At 42.7% G+C, this 21,908-nt stretch overlaps 1 protein-coding gene across 6 annotated transcripts in view; it reads right to left on the bottom strand.

Moving 5' to 3' along the window:
• LOC105479588 (glucoside xylosyltransferase 2) overlaps positions 1-21,908 on the bottom strand; it is a 91,394-nt gene that overhangs the window by 28,100 nt on the left and 41,386 nt on the right. For 4 of the 6 annotated variants that reach the window (XM_011737607.3, XM_071092085.1, XM_071092086.1 and 1 more), the window contains 2 exons: positions 3,432-3,683; positions 1,432-1,555 (listed from right to left, as the gene is read on the bottom strand). In XM_011737607.3, the coding sequence (XP_011735909.1) occupies positions 1,432-1,555; positions 3,432-3,683 (376 nt within the window). The remainder of the gene's footprint in view (positions 1-1,431; positions 1,556-3,431; positions 3,684-21,908) is intronic. The other 2 variants (XM_071092087.1, XM_071092088.1) reach the window with 1 other exon arrangement.

The following is a 21,908-nucleotide window of genomic DNA, read 5'->3' as shown; positions in this document are numbered from 1 at the left end:
TCCTGTAATCTCAGCTACTTGGGAGGCTGAGGCAGAACAATTGCTGGAACCCAGGAGATTGCAGTGAGCTGAGATCATGCCACTGCACCCCAGCCTGGGTGATAGAGCCAGACTCTGTCTCAAAAAAAAAAAAAAAAAAAAGCTATAAGTGAACAGCTAAGACATTCCCCTTTCCTCTACTAAATTAGTATTGGGAATCTTTCCAAGAAACTCTGTATCAACCTGCTCTTCTTTCTTTTCGACGATTTGATCCTTTTTGATCCAAAGACAAATGAAATTGAGTTTTATTCCAGAATTTTGTTTTTTTAAAAAGGTGCACAGTATGTGTTCCAAGGGTAACATACAAACAAACACAGGCAAAGTCTTTCTGAACAGCAGTCTCTACTTCAGGATTTTTAAATGAAAAAGAAAGTCCTGAAAAGGGTACGGTAAGGATTGCTTTTTTTTGCCAAAAGATCTCTCTCAAGAAGAAAACATAGTTTTAATTTTTTTTGAGACGGAGTCTCATTCTGTTGCCCAAGCTGGAGTGCAGTGGCGCTATCTTGGCTCACTGCAACCTCCACCTCCCAGGTTCAAGTGATTCTCCTGCCTCAGCCTTCCAGTAGCTGGGATTACAGGCACCTACCACCACGTCCGGCTTTTTTGGATTTTTAGTAGAGATGGGGTTTCACCACGTTGGGTAGGCTGGTCTCAAACTCCCGACCTCAAGTGATCCGCCCACCTCGGCCTCCCAAAGTGCTGGGATTACAGGTGTGAGCCACTGCACCCGGCAGTTTTAATTTTTAATAAGAATAAAGTTTTAGTTAAAAAAAAAAAAGTTTTAACAAGGAAGAGGAAAAGAGAATTTCATTAGCTTTACGTGTTAATATAAACACATAGAGAAAGGGAGATGAAAATTTCCCTTTCTCCCTCTACCCCACCAAATCATCCACCGAACAATATAAGAAGAATTTATTTTGCCCCAGATGAAAAGCAAAAAGGATTTGGGGATCTGAGTTCTTTTTATAGTTGTTTTGACCCTGAATATGTTCCTTAACTCCAAGGACCCTGAGAATCAATTCCCTTCAATCTAGCAGTTGTTCAGGTTACAGGGTCTCCTGCCTAGATTATAATATTTCCATTTAGTTTCGTGCCTCACATCAATTTTGACTGCACTTCTTAGAAGAATGGTATAGCAAAATCTAAAAGATATCCTCTAAAAATGAGTCCAGTGTTGGAAGTTTCAACATTTGGCCTTTTGTGTCAGTAGTGCAAGGCCCCGCCTCCATCAGATATCCAGGGGGGTGGATGAAAGGGCAAACTTCACAGGGGAACACAGGCTCCTCTGTGCACAATTCAAGCCTAGTCAATAGCAACCCGGGCATGGAATGTGCTCCATGGGGCGTGCTGAGTGTACTCCTACACAGAAAGCATTCTCCAAAGATAACCTACCTGGATTGAAATAAAAAATAATATTTAATAAATCCTGGTCTCCCCACGTGATGGCATTCTTGTACTTCTGGTACAGAGGGTACAACATGTCCTCCCAAGCCAGGCCTGTTGGAATCATGCTGTTCTGGAAAAGAGAAAACCATCAGAACAGCTGAAGCAAAGCAAATACATTTTGTCCACTGAGAAACAATGTAAAGGGACTGGTTTTCTTCCCTTCAGTGGAGGGAAACAAATACAGGAGGGGTCCTGCTATTCTCAGGGCACAGAACAAAGCAAAATTTGGGCTGTTGATTGCATCGCTCTTGTCAGTTGTACACACAGCTACTAGATGGACCAGGAACTTATAGTTGAACCTATGGTTTCTACTCAGAAAACCATGCCCGGAATGGAACCCCTTCCTTCTTTCTCTTCCCTCCTTCCTTCTTCCTTCTTTCCTTTTTTTTTTTTTTTTTTTTTTTGAGACAGAGTCTCACTCTGTCGCCCAGGCTGGAGTGCAGTGGCACGATCTCAGCTTACTGCAACCTCCACCTCCCAGGTTCAAGCAATTCTCATGCCTCAGCCTCCCAAGCAGCTGAGACTACAGGTGCACGCCATCACGCCCAGCTACTTTTTTGTATTTTTAGTAGAGACGGGGTTTCCCCATGTTGGCCAGGCTGTTCTCAAACTCCTGACCTCAAGTGATTCACCTGCCTCCCAAAGTGCTGGGATTATAGGCGTGAGGCACCACACCTAAGAAAGAGGCAAAGTCTTTCTGAACAGCAGCCTCTACTTCAGGATTCTCTACTCTACTCCACCTTTCTTAGGTGAACATCTCTTTTAGGCTTATTTCCTCACTGTGAGGTGAAGGAACAAAATGCAGATAACAGAGTTCAGGTATCTTAAGGAAAAATACCTTTCCTTGTCTTAAACAATGATTTACTTTTAAAATAAAAGTAACATATTCACAAACTGAACTATTCCAACAGCACATAAAAATATAAAATAAAAAAGTAAAAATATTCTTCTTCCCTATCCCATTCCCACTTTCCCCAGAAGTATCCACAATTAACAATTAATGGTCTCTTAGGTATTCTTCCGCACATTTCTTTTTCTTTCTTTCTTTTTTTAGAAACAGGGTCTCACTCTGTTGTTTAAGGTGAACTGCAGTGGCTAAACACAGCCTTGACTTGCCGGATTCAAGTGATCCTTCCATCTCAGCCTCCCAAGTAGCTGGGGCTACAACCATGTGCCAGCATGCCCCATTAATTCTTCTGGAAATTTCTAAAGCATACAAATAATCACAGTCTCTGTCGCCAGGCTGAAGTACAGTGGCGTGATCTTGGCTCACTGCAACCTCTGCTGTCCGGGTTCACATGATTCTCCTGCCTCAGCCTCCTAAACAGCTGGGACTACAGGTGTGCGCCATCATTCCTGGCTAATTTTTGTATTTTTAGTAGAGACAGGGTTTCACCATGTTGGTCAGGCTAGTCTCTCAAACTCTTGGCCTCAAGTGATCCACCCACCTTGGTCTTCCAAAGTGCTGGGATTACAAGTGTGAGCCACCACCCCTGGCCAGCAGGATAATTTTTTTGGACTAGCTCTCTACTGATGTTCTTTTAGGTTCTTTCCAGTTCTTTGCTAGGATAAAAGATGAGATCATGTACATCCTTATATAAATATCGTCACGGATTTATATAAATATATCCCTAGGGTAATTTGAAGAAATTTTACATAGTCTTTGAAGCATTGGGTATGAAGGGTTCAAACATTATGGAATTCAGAAATGCGACATAGTATTTCTGAATGGTAACTCTGATGAAGCTTTAAATTCCATAGCCATCTGGGCTTTTCCTGAATAAACAAATATTCTGTAATTTTCTAAATAATTTTCTCTGGTTCCTTTTATCCTCACCTATAGGCCACCTAATTTCCAAAATCAGCATATTGACACTCTGGGAATGCCACTGTTGACAAGACCAACTCCCAGTCTCTAAACAAGGAATTTTAAAGCACTCATTTACCTTGAACTGGGTACTTCTTATCCGAGTTAAATTCATTAACATGACTCCTGAATTAACTCCTGCAGAGCCATAGAAAGGATGCCTTGCAAAGCGGCTGTACCAGCCAATCTTGGGGATTTCGTGCTCAGGGGCCATGGCTGCAAGCTGGGTGGAATTAAACAGCCTCAGAAGCTTCCAGATGTCATCGACAGGTCTCAGAAAGAGAACATCGGTGTCCACGTAGAGAAGTGAGTCCACATCCTTTAAAATCACCTTTGTGTGTAAGGAGTGGGCATAAAGGGGAGAGGGGGGAAGAAAACAAAACAAAAACAGGTCAGAAACAAAGGAAGTAGCCTGACAGGTAAATAATGCTACCGACGTTTGCTGATTCATATTAAATTCTGGAAAGGTACCACTCTTAGCTTCCATTCCTGCCTTTGCCTTTGACTTGAGGAATGAGTGTCGATCAACAGGTAGAGATTTAAGATAAATCTTGGTTTGGATTAGCCCAATTCTGGGACCCTGGACTATATTTCATAAGGGTTGAACTTACAAAAAAATAAAAACATCAGCAAATTACTGTGGCTCTCACTTCTTCCATCTTCCAATAAGGCCACTTGTTTTTCTCTCTCAGGTTTTCCTTGGAACATCCAGTGTGGCATTAGAAAACTTGAAGTGGATAATCTCTTTTTATTTATTTATTTATTTTTGAGATGGAGTCTCACTCTGTCGCCCAGGCTGGAGTGCAGTGGCCTGATCTTGGCTCACTGCAACCTGAAGTGGACAATCTCTAAACCAGCTCATACCAAGCTTTGGGGGTAAATATTCTCTGTCTCTGGATCCATTTCTTCTAGTGTTAATGGGGGGCCCTGCATCTTTTAAAATATATATATGTAATTAAATACACACACACACAGACACACACACACAGACACACACACACACACACACAGGCCAGGAGCAGTGGCTCACACCTGTAATTCCAGCACTCTGGGAGGCCGAGGCAGGTAGATCACGAGGTCAAGCGATCGAGACCATCCTGGTCAATGTGGTGAAACCTCGCCTCTAATAAAAATACAAAAATTAGTTGGGCGTGGTGGTGTGCGCCTGTAGTCCTACCTACTCAGGAGGCTGAGGCAGGAGAATCACTTGAACCTGGGGCGGAGGTTGCAGTGAACCGAGATTGCACCACTGCACTCCAGCCTGGTGACAGAGCAAGACTCCATTTAAAAAAAAAAATTAAAAAAAAGTATATAGTTTGCAGATGAGGGTTTTGCTCTGTTGTCCAGGTTGCAGTGCAGTGGCATGCTCTTGGCTCACTGCACTCTCAATCTCCTGGGCTCAAGCGATCCTCCCACCTCAGCCTCCAGAGTAGCTGGGACCACAGCTATGCATCACCACACCTGGCTTTCTAAATTATTTGTAGACACGAGGTATTGTTATGTTGTCCAGGCTGGTCTTAAACTCCTGGACTCAAGTGATCCTCCCACTTTGGCCTCCCAAAGTGTTGGGATCACAGGTGTGAGTCACTGTGACCTGCCTAAAACGATATTTTTAGCTAACATTTGGTCTTGGGATTAGGGAATGCAAGTCATTGGCTAGCTTTGTTTGTATATCAGCATGCGGCAACCTTTTTCCTCTAAAGGGCCAGATAGTAAATATTTCAGGCTCTGTTGCAACTCCTCAAATCTGCTGTTGTAGCATGAAAGCAGCCATCGATAACAGATAAACAATGAGAGTGGGCCGGGCGCAGTTTCTTCAAAACAACAGAATTTGAAGATTCTAATTTCAATCCCAGCACTTTGGGAGGGCGAGGCGGGCAGAGAGATTGAGCCTAGGAGTTCAAGACCAGCCTGGGCAAATGGTGAAACCCCATCTTTATCAAAAAATAGAAAAACTAGCCAGGCATGGTGGCATGTGTCTGTAGTCTCAGCTACTCAGGAAGCTAAGGTGGGAGGATTGCTTGAACCTGGGAGGCAGAGGCTGCAGTGAGCCAAGATCACACCACTGCACTCCAGCCTGTACAACAGGGAGAGACTCTGTCTCAAAATAGTAATAATAATAATGAGAGTGGCTGTGTCCTAATAAAACTTTATTTCAGGACATGGATGTTTGAATTTCATATAATTTTCAGACATCACTAAATATCCTTCTTTTGATTTTTCAACCATTTGAAATGTAAAAGCCACTCCTGGCTCACAGGCTGTGGTTTGCTGACCTCTGCTGTGGATAATTCAAGCCACCTTAGGTAAATGAGTTCTCCTGTACGAACTGCTTAGCTTTCCAGAGCTTTGCTCAGGGATTTGAGACTTCAAAGCCTTAGTTAGTAGTAGCATTATTTGCTTTGTTTTGCCATTGTTCCCCAAACTTTGGGGTAGCTTAACCAAGGAAGGATTTGAATCTTCTTGGATCCCTGGCCTAACATCATCCTAACACCATAACACTTATGGACTGAATGTCTGTGTCCCCAACATTCATATGTTGAAGTCCTAACCCAAAATGTGATGGCTTTTGGATAAGGACCTTTAAGAGATAATTGGGTTTAGCTGAGGTCAGAAGGGTAGGGCCCTCAGGATAGAATCAGTGCCCTTATAAGAAGAGACACCAGAGAGTGCTCTCCCTCTCTCCCTCTGCCATGTGAGGACGGAGTGAGAAGGTGGCCATTTGCAAACCAGGAAGAGGCTCCATCACCACAACCTGACCATGCTGACACCCTCATCTCAGACTTCCAGCCTCCAGAACCGTGAAAAAATAAATTTCTGTTGTTTCAGCCACCCAGTCTTGTATTTTGTTATGGCAGCCCAAGCAGACTAGTATAACATGCCACTGGGATTCTCAATATTTAAAATTGATGAACATGGGTGCTACATGATACAAGTATCAAAGGAATTTCAGACTTGAGTAATTCTGAGGTCCACATAATTTGCCACTGGATTTATCTTTTGTTCTTCATCTACTAGAGGAATGGATGTTACAAACCAAAAAAATGAAATTCAAATACTGATCATCTATCATTTCATAAATGGAGATTATCTTAACATCCATTTTAAGAATTTGAAGATTCTAAGCCAGGCACGGTGCCTGGGAGGCTGAGGCAGGCAGGTCACTTTAGGTCAGGAGTTGGAGACCAGCCTGGCCAATATGCTGAAACCCCGTCTCTACTAAAAATACAAAAATTAGCTGGGCGTGGTGGTGTGTGCCTGTAATTCCAGATACTCGAGAGGCTGAGGTACAAGAATTGCTTGAGCCCGGGAGGCGAAGGTTGCAGTGAGCCGAAAAGATGGCACTGCACTCCAGCCTGGGTAACAGAGTGAGACTCTGTCTCAAAAAAAAAAAAAAAGAAAAAGAAAAAGGTGGGCGTGGTGGCACATGCCTGTAATTCCAGCTACTCAGAAGGCTGAGGCAGGAGAATCCCTTGAACCCGGGAGACAGAGGTTACAGTGAGCTGAGGTCATGCCACTGCACTGCAGCCTGGGAGACAGAGTGAGACTCTGTCTCAAAAACAAAAAACAAAACAAAACAACCACAAAAACAAAACAAAACAAAACAGAATTTGAAGATTCTAATTTCAAAATTAGGAAGAATTTTGTATATTGACTGCTTCTTAAACTAAGCATGTAAAGTTTCAGCATGCTCATTTTGGTATATAGATCATATTTCAAAGGAACACACAAAAGTAGCCCCAGTGGTACATCTCAGAGAAATGTGAGAAAATGGCACTTAAGAATCGTGAGTCTGGTATTCCTGAGTTCAAGTCTTGGCAGCCTGAGGTACTACCCCCATGACTTCAGACAAGTTCCTCAGTTTACCACCCACCCAGGTTGTTACAAGGATGCAACAATTTGGTTTGAAATGAAACCCACGAGGTACTCAGTACAGTGGCTGGCACACAGTAAGTACTCAATAAACAGTGGTTTTGTAAGAAGTCTCTGTGTCTTCGCTTTTAAAATGTCAAGTATAATTAGTTACCATTCACATCAGTGCTCACAGCACTTCAAAACATGTGTCAACCACAAAAAGCCTTTTATGTAGTCAGAGTCGAGCAGTGCAATGAAGTTTTTGAACCTTCCTAATATGATCCATTCAGTACCTTGACTGAAAATAAGTACATAAGGACTTTTTACTCTTTACCTGAAAAAACAAAAGACCAAAAAAAAAAAAAAATCACTTTTTGATAACATTGCATCTCTGGAGGCTAATTCCGCAGCAAGTACTGCTGGTATTAATTTGAAGAGGATCATTGTTGGCCATGTTATAATGGGATGTGGAATATTTACTGAAAGGATATAAAATTAGCCATTCTAAATTCCTTTATGGAAATTAGCCAGCACTAGCAATGAGGCCTTTGTTTTTTTAGAGTAAGGGGCGGGGTTAAAAGGCAGCACACAATAGCACTCTGTACCCGATGTGCCAGCTATAATGTAATGGATCTTCCTGCTCCTGCTCCATGAACGACCCTAACCTGGGCGCCCACCTCCAGTGAACCCTGCTCAGCCATCTGCACCAAGTGTGAGCCAAAGCCTGGCCACAGGCAGCAAGATGATCAGGGGCTCACCAGTGCACCTTCAAATTCATTTTCAATTTGTTGTAATTCTAGTCTGAATTTGACAGTATGACTTGGTGGTTAAAAGTTTTAGGTTTGAAATCTGACTTCCTATGTTCAAATTCCATTTCCACCATTAACTGTGTGATCTTGAGCAAGCTCTTTTGGCCCATTTTTTTTTTAAGACAGGGTTTCACTCTGTCACCCAGGCTGGAGTGCAGTGGTGCAATCATAGCTCACTGAGCTTTGACCTCTTGGGCTCAAGTGATCCTCTCATATCAGTCTCCTGTGTAGCTGGGATCGCAGGCATGAGTTACCATGCCCAGCTAATTTTTTCTTTTCTTTTCTTTTTTGAGACGGAGTCTCGCACTGTCACCCAGGCTGGAGTGCAATGGTGTGATCTCAGCTCACTGCAACCTCTGCCTCCTGGGTTCAAGCGATTCTCCTGCCTCAGCCTCGGGAATAGCAGGGACTACAGGCATGTGCCACCATACCTGGCTAATTTTTGTATTTTTATTAGAGACGGGGTTTCACCATGTTGGCCAGGCTGGTCTTGAACTCCTGACCTCAAGTGATCCGCTCACCTCGGCCTCCCAAAGTCCTGGGATTACAGGCGTGAGCCACTGCACCCAGGTGCTAATTTTTTTGTTTTTTTGTAGAGACAGCTCTTGGTTTGTTGCCAGGCTGGTCTTGAACTCCCGGGCTCAAGTTATCCTCCTGCCTTGGCCTCCCAAAGTGCTGGGATTACAGGCATGAGCCACCATGCCTGGCCTCCTTAAGCCTTCTAAGTCTGTTTCCTCTTCCTACAAATGGGATTCATAACCCATTTCATAATGCTGCCAGGATGATTAAATGAGGTCATGTGTGTGAAGCCCCTGGCACACACAGCAAGGACTCAATAAATGCTACGTGATCTTATTTTCATCCCACTCTCATGAGGGCTACGTTTCCTGACTGACAGCCCAGGGAACCAGCAACTGGCTATGGTAGTAGTAGTAATGAAAGAATGAGGCCGGGCACGGTGGCTCACGCCTGTAGTCCCAGCACTCTGGGAGGCTGAGGTGGGCGGATCACGAGGTCAAGACATCAAGACCATCCTGGCCAATATGGTGAGACCCTGTCTCTACTAAAAATACAAAAAAAGTTGGCTGGGCATGGTGGCGCGCGCCTGTGATCCCAGCTACTCTGGAGGCTGAGGCAGGAGAATCGCTGGAACCTGGGAGGTGGAGGTTGCAGTGAGCTGAGATCTCACCACAGCACTCCAGCCTGGCAATGGAGCGAGACTCTATCAAAGGAAGGAAGGAAGGGAGGGAGGGAGGGAGGGAAGGAACGAAGGAAGGGAGGGAGGGAGAGAGGGAAGGAAGGGAGGGAGGGAGGGAGGGAGGGAGGGAGGGAGGGAGGGAGGGAAAGAAAGAAAGAGCGAGAAGGAAGGAAGGAGGGAAGGGAAAGAAAGAAAGAGAAAGAAAGAAAGAGAGAAAGAAAGAGAGAGAGAAAGAAAGAAAGAAAGAGAAAGAAAGAGAGAGAGAAAGAAAGAAAGAAAAAGAAAGAAGGAAAGAAAGAAAGAAAGAAAGAAAGAAAGAAAGAAGAAATTCCCTGTTCACAGCTTTAACAGGGGAGACAGAAAAGTGGCAAAGCAAAGTGATGATGAGAAGGGTAGCACAGAAGCACAGAGCAGAGCCCCTCCACCAGGCTGGAGGAAAAGTAAGGAAAGTTTCCCAGCAGAAGTGACATCTAAGCTAAGGGATAAATAAGTGGCGAGCAGGACAAACATGGAAGAGCATGTGAAAAGAGAGAGCATGGCAAAGGGAGGACTGCCAGTTGCTGTGTGGTGCTGGAGTTTACAGTGGGAGGAGGGGTGAGAGATAGGGCTGTCCAAGTGGGCAGGGGCCCAATCAGGAAGTGTGTTGACAAGTTTGGACTTAATCCTGAGAGCAACAGGGAGATATGTTCAATGACTTGACCCCAACACCTCAAGGTCATCCTTGCTTCCTCGCCTACCCATACTGCCCGCATCCAATCTTCAGCAAGTCACATAGGCTCTACCTCCAAAATGTCTGAGTCCGTCCATTTCTCTCCTTCTCTGCTTCCTCACCCAAAGTCCAAGGCACCATGACAGTTCTCCTAGAATTCTGCAAATTCTGTTCCCCAGGCTCCCCGTGTCTGCACTTGCCCCCTCCAATCCACTCCTCACAGAGCAGTCAAAGGGATTTTTAATTCCATTGTGACTTGTTCTTTGACCCATCAGTTCTATACAAGTGTCTGTCTAATTTCCAAATATATGGAATTTTCCAGATATCTTTTCGTTATCCACTTCTAAGTTAACTCTCTTGTAGTCACGGAGCACACGGCAGCATTGCCATCTTTTCGAATTGACTGAGACTCGTTTTATGGCCCAGGATGTGGCCTATCTTGGTGAATGTTCCCTGTACATTTGATAAAAAAATATTTACGCTGCAGTTGCTGGGTGGAGTTGTCTATAAATTCTACAGCTGTCAATTAGGTCACTTGGTTGATAGCGTTGTCAAGGTCTTCTATATCGTCACTGGTTTTCACGAGCTCCTTGGAGCTTTATGTCCAGACACAGAGAAAAAGGGATGGAGAAATGTGGAGTTACTGCAAATTCATTTGTATCAACAGGTATAATTAGGGAATCATTATTCATTTTCACACTAATGATAGTTAGTTATTAAAAGCGGAATGTTGGACTCTCCAACTCTGTGGATTTATCTTTTTCTCTATTTGTCTAGGAATGTTTTTCTTCGTGGAACCGGAAGCTTTGTTATGAGGCGTACACTCATTTGAGACGGTTACGCCTTCCTGATGGGTTGATCCTTATATCATTACAAAACATCCAGAGGGCTTTGAAACAAAAGCAAAAACCTACAGTAGATCACCCTACTTTCACCCTCTAACCCCTGCAAGGCCTTTCATTGCATTTCTTTCTTTTTTTTTTTGAAGACAGAGTTTTGTTCCTGTCGCCCAGGCTGGAGTGCAATAGCATGACCTTGGCTCACTGCAACCTCCACCTCCCAGGTTCAAGTGATTCTCCTGCCTCAGCTTCCCGTAGTTGGGAACACAGGTGCCCGCCACCATGCTTGGCTATTTTTTTGCATTTTTAGTAGAGGTGGGGTTTCACCATGTTGGCCAGGCTGGTCTAGAACTCCTGACCTCAAGTGATCCACCCATTTCCGCCTCCCAAAAGGCTGGGATTACAGATGTGAGCCACTGCCCCTGGCCTTCACTGTATTTCAAATAGTCACACCTGTACCATAGTCTGTGAAGGGCTCCACAGGATATACATGCTCTGTCTACCTCTCCAACTTAGTCTGCTGTCACCAGTGTTCCTCCACCGCATGGCACAATCCAGTTTGTTTTTTGTTTTTTGTTTTTTTTGGCTCCAGGGCCTTACACCTTTCATTATCGCTCTACTACTGTCAAAATCAGCAGAGGGTAGAAAGCTAAATAATCCTAATAGGAAGCCAATGAGCTCCTAATTCTCTCCCCGACTACAGCCAGGGTCTCCTCTATCTGAGATACTCTTAAGTCTTTGCTTAGATAGAAACAAACATTTAAGTCCCCTCTGTCAGAAAGAAAACAGAAAACACAAAATTGAAACAATAGGCCAGGTGTGGTGGCTCGCCGGGCACTTTGGGAGCTGGAGGTGGGAGGATTGCTTGAACCAGGAGTTTGAAAACAGCCCGGGCAATGTAGCAAGGCCTCATCTCTGCAATAATAATAATAATAACAATAGTAACAATAATAATAATAAAGTAGCTGGGTGTGGTAGTGTGCACCCGTAGCCCTAGCTACCTGGGAGGCTGAAGTGGGAGGATCGGTTGAGCCCCGGAGTTTGAGGCTGCAGGGAGCTATGATCACACCACTGTACAGAGGCCTGGGCAACAGATGGAGACTTGCCTCTCAAACAAACAAAAACAAAACTAAAGCTATAAATTTCTGATTTAACAAAGGAATCATCTTATCATGGACTAAGTGTTTATGTTTCCCCCAAGTTCATGTGTTGAAATCCTAACCCCCAAGGAGATGGTATTAAGAGGAGCCCTCACGAATAGGATCAGCGCCCTTATAAAAGAGGCCTCAGAGAGCTCTCTCACCCCTTCCACCACATGAGGACACAGTGAGAAGGCACCATCTATGAATCAGGAAGCAGGCCCTCACCAGACAGATGCTGAATCAATCTTTTGGTGCCTTGATCTTAGACTTCCCAGCCTCTGGAACTGAGAAGTGAATTTCTGTTGTTTATAAGCTACCCAACTTAAAAAAAAAAGGTCTTGTGTTCTTGCAACCTGAACTAAGACATGCCTTCTGGAATGACTGAGTCTTCTCTACGACTGGGATGTCTTCTCTCTCACTTCATTTCCTAAGTTCATGAAGATGATAAAGCCCTCAAATGCACTTAAAAATGACATCTTTTTTTTTTTTTTTTTTTCTTTCCCAGACAGGGTCTTGCTCTGTCATCCAGGCTGGAATGCACTGTCACAATCATGGCTCACTGCAGCCTCAACTTCCTGGGCTCAAGTGACACTCCCATCTCATCCTCTCGAGTAGCTGGGACCGCAGGCACGTATCACCACGCCTAGCTAATTTAATTTTTTTTTTTTTTTTTGTAGAGACAAGGTCTCTCTATGTTGCCCAGATTGATCTCTAACTCCTGAGCTCAAGCAATCCTCCCACCTTGGCCTCCGAAAGTGCTGGCATTACAGGTGTGAGCCACGATGCCCAGCCAAAAGAAACGGCATCTTTATTGATTATGAAATACATGTACTGCCCCTGATGCTTTAGTCAGTTTCTAGGTTTGTGAAATCCTGTTTTTGATCATTGCCTAAAGTACTAAAACTGTGATTAATGTGATAATTAATGCTTCCCAAATCATATCTGCTGATGTAGGTGAATTAGCAGTCACTGCGCATTCTGCCCTCTTTCCCCGAGTCTGCAGGTAAAGCCCCATGGAGCTCCTGCTGTTCATGATAAGCAACTTCCCAGACCTGCTGGTGAAGTGTCACCAAACGCTTCCCAAATGCCAGGCAGAGCATTTCACTCGTTATTCTTGAACACTCAGGTCTGACTCATCCCTTCTTAGAAAGACTTTCCCAGAGGGCTCCTCCTTCCTTCCTTCCATTTTCTCTTCATCATACCACCTGACTTCCTTCCTTCCGTCATGTCTCACAGTCAGCGGCCTTTGGTTAAATTATTTTCTCATTTGTTGCTTGCCTCCTCCAACTAGAATAGAAGCCCCTTGAGGGCTGGGACCTTCCATATCTAGGTAACATTTAAAATCTGTGTGCCTGGCCCATGCCTGACATAATATATGCTAGGCATCCAATAAATATTTACATGAGCTAAGGAATTCAACTGTTGAGCTCGCTCATAACCACTGTAATTTTAAATATGCTTCGAGGCTGATTGTAGACGAGAAGGACAGGTTCTGAGTGATGAGAAGATCTGTGAACAAATGAAGTGCAGAAGACTCAAGTTCATGAAGGAAAACCACTGCAACGCCAACCACAGGAATATCCTGCTGTTGCTTGCATGGCCTGGGACATCACCCTCTAGGCCTCTCTTGACAAGACAGCTAGGCAGCTTCACACATCATTCCACTTCGTTACCTCTCATGCATTTCGAAAATGCCTTACAAACTAAAGGGCACAAAGGGAGCTAGGGGAGGGAAAGAACAGAAGCAAAGACAAAGGTGCCATTTAGATTCAAGCAGAAATGAATTTCAGAGAGGGAACCTTTGGAAAATGATCCTGGTGTTAATCAGGAGAGAGAAGAAATATTAAAGAGGATTAAAGCAGGAGGTGGAAACAGAGAAGAGCAAAGAACAGTTTCAGAAGAAAAAGAGAAACACTCTTTTTGTGCCAAGAAAAGATATACATAAAAAACCTACATACATAAAAAACAAAGAGCTGGGGCTAGGTGTGGTGGCTCATGCCTGTACTCCCAGCAATTTTGGAGGCTGAGGCAGGCGGATCTCTAGAGGTCCGGAGTTCAAGACCAGCCTGGCCAAGATGGTGAAACCCCCATCTCCACTAAAAATACAAAAATTAGCTGGGTGTGGTGGCACACGCCTGTAATGCCAGCTCTCAGGTGGCTGAGGCAAGAGAATTGCTTGAACCTGGGAATTGGAGGTTACAGTGAGCTGAGACTGTGTCACTGCACTCCAGCCTGGGCAACAGAGGCAGACAGTCTCAGAAAGAAAAGAAAGAAAGAAGGACGGAAGGAAGGAAGGAAGGAAGGAAGGAAGGAAGGAAGGAAGGAAGGAAGGAAGGAAGGAAGGAGCGAGCCAGGTGTAGTCACACATGCCTGTGATCCCAGCCACTTGGGAGGCTGAGGAGGGAGGATCACTTGAGCCCAGGAGATCAAGCCTAGAGTGAGCCATGATCATGCCACTGCACTCCAGCCTGGGCAACAGAGGGAGACCGTGTCTCAAAAAAAAAAAAAAAGGAAAAAGAGAAATACAAATACCATTACTGCATTTTTTCAGTTAAAATAAACATTGCTTTATGTGTACTCTATTGTATTTATTCACCTATTTTTATCTTTGTAAATTTTCACTTCCCTAAGCCAAATACATTTTGAGAAGCTATTCCAAGATAATACTTAATTTCTTTAATTATATCAGGTCCCTGTCTTCCTTTTTCCCCCTTTTCCTTTTTGAAGCATCCATCATTCCTGAAATACACACAAACACACACCTCTTTGGGTAAAATGTGTTGTCAAAGTTGCTTGACCGTGCTGATTTTCACCCACCGCGTCCGGCTGTGGTTTTAAATTTTTTATTGTGAGATCATTTTAAATTTACAGAAGAGGTGTAAAAAGTTCAGAGAGTTCCCATGTATTCTTCACCCAGCTTTCTCTTGTGTTAACATCTTACACATAACAACAGAACAGTAATCAAATCTAAGAAATTAACCCTAGTATAAATACTATTAACTAAACTAAAGAACTTACTCAGATGTCACTAGTTTTTCCACAAATCTCCTCTTTCAGTTCCAAGATCCAAACATTGAATTTCTTTGTCACATCCTTAGTCTCCTCCAATCTGTAACAATTTCTCAGCCTTTCCTTGTTTTTTCATAACCTTGACAGCTTTGAAGAGCACCTGCCAGTTATTTAGAACAAAGTCCCTCAATTTGGGTGTCTGATGTTTTCTCATGTTTAGATTGAGGTTATGCTTTATTGGGAAGAACAGAGATGAAACACACCTGGGCGCATACGATGTTGACTGGGCCAAGTGATGTCAGTCTTGATTGCTTGGCAAAGGTGGAGTCGCCAATATTCTCCACAGTAAACTGAGGATTTCCCCTTTTCCTTTACTAAATATTTTGGAGGAGATACTTTAAAATCATACAAATATCCTGTTTCTGGTTAAACTTTCACTCCTTAATTTTAGCATTCACAGATCTTACCTGCAGTAATTATTACTATGGTGTTCTAACAGTGATTTTCTATTTTCCTCATTCTTTTTACATGTATTAATTGGAATTTTCTATAAGGAAGAGGTGTGATTTTTCTCCATTTATTTATTTATTCAGTTATGTATTTATTTTTTAAATTCAGTTATTTATTTAGATTAGTATGGACTTATGAAAAATTAAGTGTTATAATTAAATACTATCATTTATTTTGTGGCTCAAGTTGTTCCAGCTCAAGTCATTGGGAGCTCTCTCAGATTGGTTCCTGTCCCCTTCCAATATGAACCCCCTCCTTTTAAAAATTGTTTTTATTATTAAAAAATATTTTTTAGCACATCCTTACTTTCTAGCACCAGAAGGTCAACTCCAGGGGCATCTTGCATTTTCCCTGCCTTCAGTCAGGAATGAACAGTTCTCCCAGGAGCCCTGGTTCCTCTGGAGGATGGAATTCAGAAACCAATATCTACGGGCTAGGTGTGTTCACTGCTACTCAGGTGTCACTGCTTCTAGCCTCCTAACAGTGGACAGAGCTAGGAAATACATGTATGTATACAAACCCATGTATACATACCTATCCATAATTACTTCTTTTAATTATTTTTATCTTTTCCTTTTTTCACAGGTGTTGATTACTTCTCTACTTATCTATACCTATATATTTATTTAAAAAAACATGAGTCCACATTGACACCGATCTCAGGACTGTGCCTGTGTGTGTGTGTGTGTGTGTGTGTGTGTGTGTGTGTCTGTCTGTGAGAAATAATTTGTTAAAGGCGAAGAGAATTCTGAGCTTAGATTATTAGGGTGTTGGGCTAAGTTTTGAAGAACTAGGTGTGATTTTAATAAGTGAGGCTGGAAGTAGGGGAGTCAAATGGCCAGGGTATTGTCTCCAGGCAACAGTATGGCAGAGGGTAACCTGCACAGCACCTGGGAAAGAGTGACACACACCAAGAGCAGCTGGAATGGGAAATTCATGACTTGGAATAGTGCTGAAAGTTAGTACATAAACTCAGAATGCAAAGGGCCCTGAACACCAGGCCCAGAGGTCTGGACTTGACTCTGCAACAGGGACTGTAGGAAGGTTCTGGGCCAGAATCCATCTGATGAGAATAGCATTCAAAAACCAAAAACGCAGGAGTGGTACACAGGAGAAAAGAGACACACGTGGCAGGGAGATGAATAAACAGGACAATACAATAACCCTTTTCTCTATTCATTGCCACCTTTATTTTTTGTCTTAATTGTAAATACATGCAGACCCAGAACACATGATCAGAAAAAGGCCTATACCTTCAAGGCTCTGTACTTCTGGTGCATGTGACTGTCTTTGCAAATGTGAACAGATAGCTTGCATACATTACGTAAAGCTCTGATGCTTTTTGTCTTTTTTCTCTTTCTGATTGGTTTGCTATTTTTAAAAATTGGGCCAGTGCGGTGGCTCATGCCTATAATCCCAGCACTTTGGGAGACCGAGGTGGGAGTATTGCTCGAGGCCAGGAGTTCAAGAATAGCCTGGGCAACATAAAGATCCCATCTCTACAAAAAATTTAAACATCAGCCAGGCATGGTAGTTTGTGTGGGTAATTCCAGCTACTCGAGAGGCTGAGACAGGAGGGTCCCTTGAGCCCAGGAGGTGGAGGCTGCAATGAGCCATGACTGCACCACTGCACTCTAGCCTGGGTGACAAAGTAAGACCCTGTCTCAGAAAACAAAAACAAAAACAAAATAAAACAAAAAAAACAGAAGTTGTCTGAATTCCACAATACACAAATTCATGCTTATGTGTTGTAAAAACATACAAACAATTCAGCAATCAACAGAGTAAGTTCAAGTTGCTCTTAACCTGTCCCTGTCCTCATCACACCACCACTCCAAACCCCCATAACCAACCCCCTCTCTCTTCAGAATTAACCAACATTAACAGTGAACATCATCCCAGTCTGTTCCTATGTATTGTACCTGGGGTCTTTGTATGGCCAGAAAGTCAGATCTCAACTTAATCAATCCATCACTCTTAAAACTCTTTTATTTTTTCTGTAATTCTTATTACTGCCTGAAATTAACAAATTTACTTATTTTTTGTCATTCTTTTCTGACTTGGATATAAGCTCCATGAGATTAGGATATTTGGATATCTTATTCACAGCCATACTTCTAGGGCCAGTCACATAATTGAGGCTCAATAAATATTACTGAATAAATGGTTGTATGTATAAATGTTTATAAACACACACACATATATTTTTGCATTTTCATTTTATTTACTTATTTTTTTTTGAGATAAGGTCTTGTTCTGTCACCCAGGCTGAAGTACAGTGACACAATCATGGCTCATTGCAGCCTCCACCTCCTGGGCTTAGGCAATCCTTCTGCCTCAGCCTCCCAAGTAGCTGGGATTAAAGGCGTGAGCCACAGCACGTGGCCATTTATTTGCATTTAAAAAATACTGGCTAAGTGCAGTGGCTCAATTCTGTAATCCTAGCACTCTGGGAGGCCAAGGCAGGTGGAGTGGATTGCTTGAGTCCAGGAGTTCAAGAATAGCCTGGGCAACATGGTGAAACCTCATCTCTACAAAAAATACAAAAATTAGCCGGGTATGGTGGTGCATGCCTGTAGTCTCAGCTACTCAGGAGGCTGAGGTGAGAGAATCACCTGAGCCTGGGGAGGTTGAGGCTGCAGTGAGCCATGACAGCACCACTGCACTTCAGCCTGGGCAATACACTAAGACCCATGTCAAAAAAAAAAAAAAAAAAGAAAGGACTACCAGTAGAATCATACTATACAAGCTATACTTTCTAATTGTCTACTTTGGGATACTTCCTTTTAATTTTATGTGTGCAGACAACAAAGAACATTTTGTTTGATGCTGCATATTCCCAAGTATCCTCTTCGATATTCTTGAAATAGTTTAAGATAGTGGAGAGAATAATGAATATTTGGAAAATAATCTTGCTATACAATGCTTTCTTTTCTGTTTGTTGTTGTTTGTGTTTTTGTTGTTGTTGGGACAGAGTCTTGCTCTGTTGCCCACGCTAGAGCGCAGTGGTGTGATCTCGGCTCACTGCAACCTCTGCCTCCTGGGTTCAAGCAATTCTCCTGCCTCAGCCTTCCAGGTAGCTGGGTGCCACGACACCCGGCTAATTTTTGTATTTTTAGTAGAGACGGGGTTTCGTCATGTCGGCCAGGCTGGTCATATTCTTTTCTGTTTTAAAATATATATATAATTGGGAGTCTGTAGAAAACTAAATACGCATTCTTAATTAAGTAGTGTTCCACACTGTTTTAATCTGAGATTTTAAGATTGTTCATTTTGTTAAATTATTACCTTAAAATGGGGTGGCACAGGAGAAAATTAAAGCCTTTCAATTTTTATTTTTGTTTCTATTGTGCCCCCTTGTGGAATTACATATAACTTACATATTCGTTTTTGTGACGTTCTAACAAAGAGCAGGGTGTACTAATGTCATGGCTGCATTCAGGCATGCGCCAATCAATGAAGTAGACTCTTCTGATCAGTTTAGTCTTTGCAAACAAGATTCTGATTGCTTCTGAGTTGAGCGAATCAATGACGGCTTTGTTCAAGACGGTTCTTCTAAAGTTCTGGCTCATTAAACTTGTGTTTGGTCTTTGATTTCATCATTTCAGCTGTGTGGCCAACTGTTAGAACTGCATGCAGGGAGTGTTCCACAGGCCTTGCGTAACTGAAAGTATCTGGTTTCTCCGGCATGTTCTGAGATAATGGCTCTCTAAGATCTTCCATCTGCTTCCATGCTTGCTTTTGGCTTGCTTCCTCCTCTTATCAGGTGTTGCAATCCCAGCCAGCAAGCACACAGTATCTTTTCTTGTTGGCTGTAGACATTCTGTTAGCCATGGCAACTGTCATTTAAAGCAGAGTCTAGTTTCTTAGTCAGATGGTGCCTCCCCAGAGAATGTGTTGCTGAAAACAGGATCATTGGATCACAAGGAACTGTAGCTCTTCACTGAAATTAGACTGATTTTCAAAGAAGCTTTTCCCTTTTCTTACATTTGAGCCTCTAATATAGCCAACATTTACTGAGTAGACAATGGGTTCAGGGCTCGGCACTTTTATAAGTATTATATCTTTAAATCCTCTCTCTTACTTTTTGAAGCAGTGGTTAAAGCCCTTTTCATAAGACCATCCATCCATTTGTCTGTCTTTCCATCCATGGTCCATTCCCCTATCCATCTATACATCCATCTTTCCTTCCACCCATTCATCCATCCAAAGAGTTTTACAAAGTGCCTTCTGTTAGTATGTACCAGATATTACTGTAGGTGCAGAAGATCAAGGACCTTTTACATTTTTTTCTTTTTTAAAAATTAATTATTTGTGGAGACAGGATCTCACTGTGTTGCCCAGGCCAGTCTCCAACTCCTGGCCTCAAGCAATCCTCCCACCTCTGCCTCCCAAAATGCTGAGACTGTAGGCATGAGCCACCATGCCTGGCCAAGATTAAAGATCCTTGCCCTGAGAGGGTTTACATGCTCCTAAGAAAAGCCGAAAAATAAAACAAATGAGTAAAGTGTGTAGTATTCCAACTTTGAAGATGGTAGGATATGGAAAACTAAAGCAGGGATGGGGAGCAATTATAAATACAAACACCTCACTAAACTGGCAAGTCTGAGCAAAGACATATGTTCTATTTCTTTTTTCTTTACCCATTTAACAGTTAAAGAATGGAAGGTTCAGGGGAATTTTCCTACAGAGGTATTTTGGGAACACTTTAGGAATGTCTTCTACAAGTAGAGGAGACAACACTGCCACTAATACATTCTAAGAAGTAGGGCAGAATGACTATTCTATAGGAGAATCTTGGGCTTCAATCCAGACTCCAAGATTTACCCCAGGAAAATGATTTAATTTTCCTCAATTCCAGTTTCCTCATTTGTAAAGAGGATGCAAATGAGCATATTCCTCAAAGAGTTGGGAAGAGTTAATGAAATCATAAACCTAAAGATCGCAGCCTGGGTTAAGTGCAGTAGGCATTGGGTGGTCATTGATCACCTACAATACATTCCTCTTTTTTCAGTGTTATGTCCTGAAGACATTTTTTTTTTTTTTTTTTGAGATGGAGTCTCGCTCTGTCACCCAGGCTGGAGTGCAGTGGCCGGATCTCAGCTCACTGCAAGCTCTGCCTCCCGGGTTTACGCCATTCTCCTGCCTCAGCCTCCCGAGTAGCTGGGACTATAGGCACCCGCCACCACACCTGGCTAGTTATTTGTATTTTTTTAGTAGAGACGGGGTTTCACCGTCTTAGCCAGGATGGTCTTGATTTCCTGACCCTATGATCCGCCTATCTTGGCCTCCCAAAGTGCTGGGATTACAGGCTTGAGCCACTTGCGCCTGGCCTCTGAAGACATATTTTAAAGCAGCATTTCTTAAACTATTTTCAACGGTACCTCATAGTAAAAAATGCATTTTCATCATAATTCCAGTGTGCATACATAAATATATAAGATGGAAATGTCAAAAATAATACTTGTTTTTACTAAATTAATGCATATTCATTCTATTCTATTTCATGTTTTTTTTAAAAAAAGTTGATAATAATCCACTAAACGGGTTTCAAGAATCACTGGTGGGTTATTCCCCACGATTAGGGGAAACTCAGAATAGTCAAATAGTTAACCAAAGCTTAGTAAATAATATACATAGATAGGTAGGCAGACATATGGACAAAGAAGTAAAAATGGACCTTCCTCTATGTCCTCCACCATATTCTCCAACATTTTCTTCCCAGAGAAAACCACCAATTCCAATTATTTAAATTTATTCTGTAGGTATATACCTCCATGTCTCTAAATAATATACCTTATCTATTAACTTCCTATGCTGGAAGAATAGGTTTTAGCTCTCTTTCACACAAATTCCCAACCCCACACATATACCTTCCCATCCTCCAATACAATTATATCAAAATATCATTTAGACCAATATACAGTATTATGATGGCCATGCAAACATTATTTCCAGTGAAGCCACAAAATGAGTAGCAATACTTTCCCTCTCTGTACAAGTGATTTTCCTGTTTTCCTGGAATTAATGACTCTTTTTCATGTTGTTAATTTGTTTCTTTTTTTTTTTTTTTTTTGAGACAGAGTCTCACTCTGTCACCCAGACTGGAGTGCAATGGCAAGATCTCGGCTCACTATATCCTCTGCCTCCTGGGTTCATGTGATTCTCCTGCCTCAGCCTCCTGAGTAGCTAGGACTACAGGCATAGTCCACCACACTTGGCTAATTTTTCTATTTTTAGTAGAGACAGAGTTTCACCATGTTTGCCAGTCTGTGATGTCTGTTATGACACCAGGAGGGCACTTTTTACCTGCATTGTCCTCTGGCTCTCCCTTATAAACTAACTGGCCTATGGTTTAGCTTGCTGTTCACATGAAGCTGCAAGCCTCCTCTTAATTAAGAAGCACCCTGGCTTCTGGCCACACCTCCATGGAATTTAGGCTCTACAACACATAGCTAGCTAGTAGCAATTAGAAATGCTGATGG

Source organism: Macaca nemestrina, chromosome 2 (genome assembly GCF_043159975.1).
Source record: "Macaca nemestrina isolate mMacNem1 chromosome 2, mMacNem.hap1, whole genome shotgun sequence".
NCBI lineage: Eukaryota > Metazoa > Chordata > Mammalia > Primates > Cercopithecidae > Macaca > Macaca nemestrina.
This window is presented reverse-complemented; position numbering and strand designations above follow the sequence as displayed.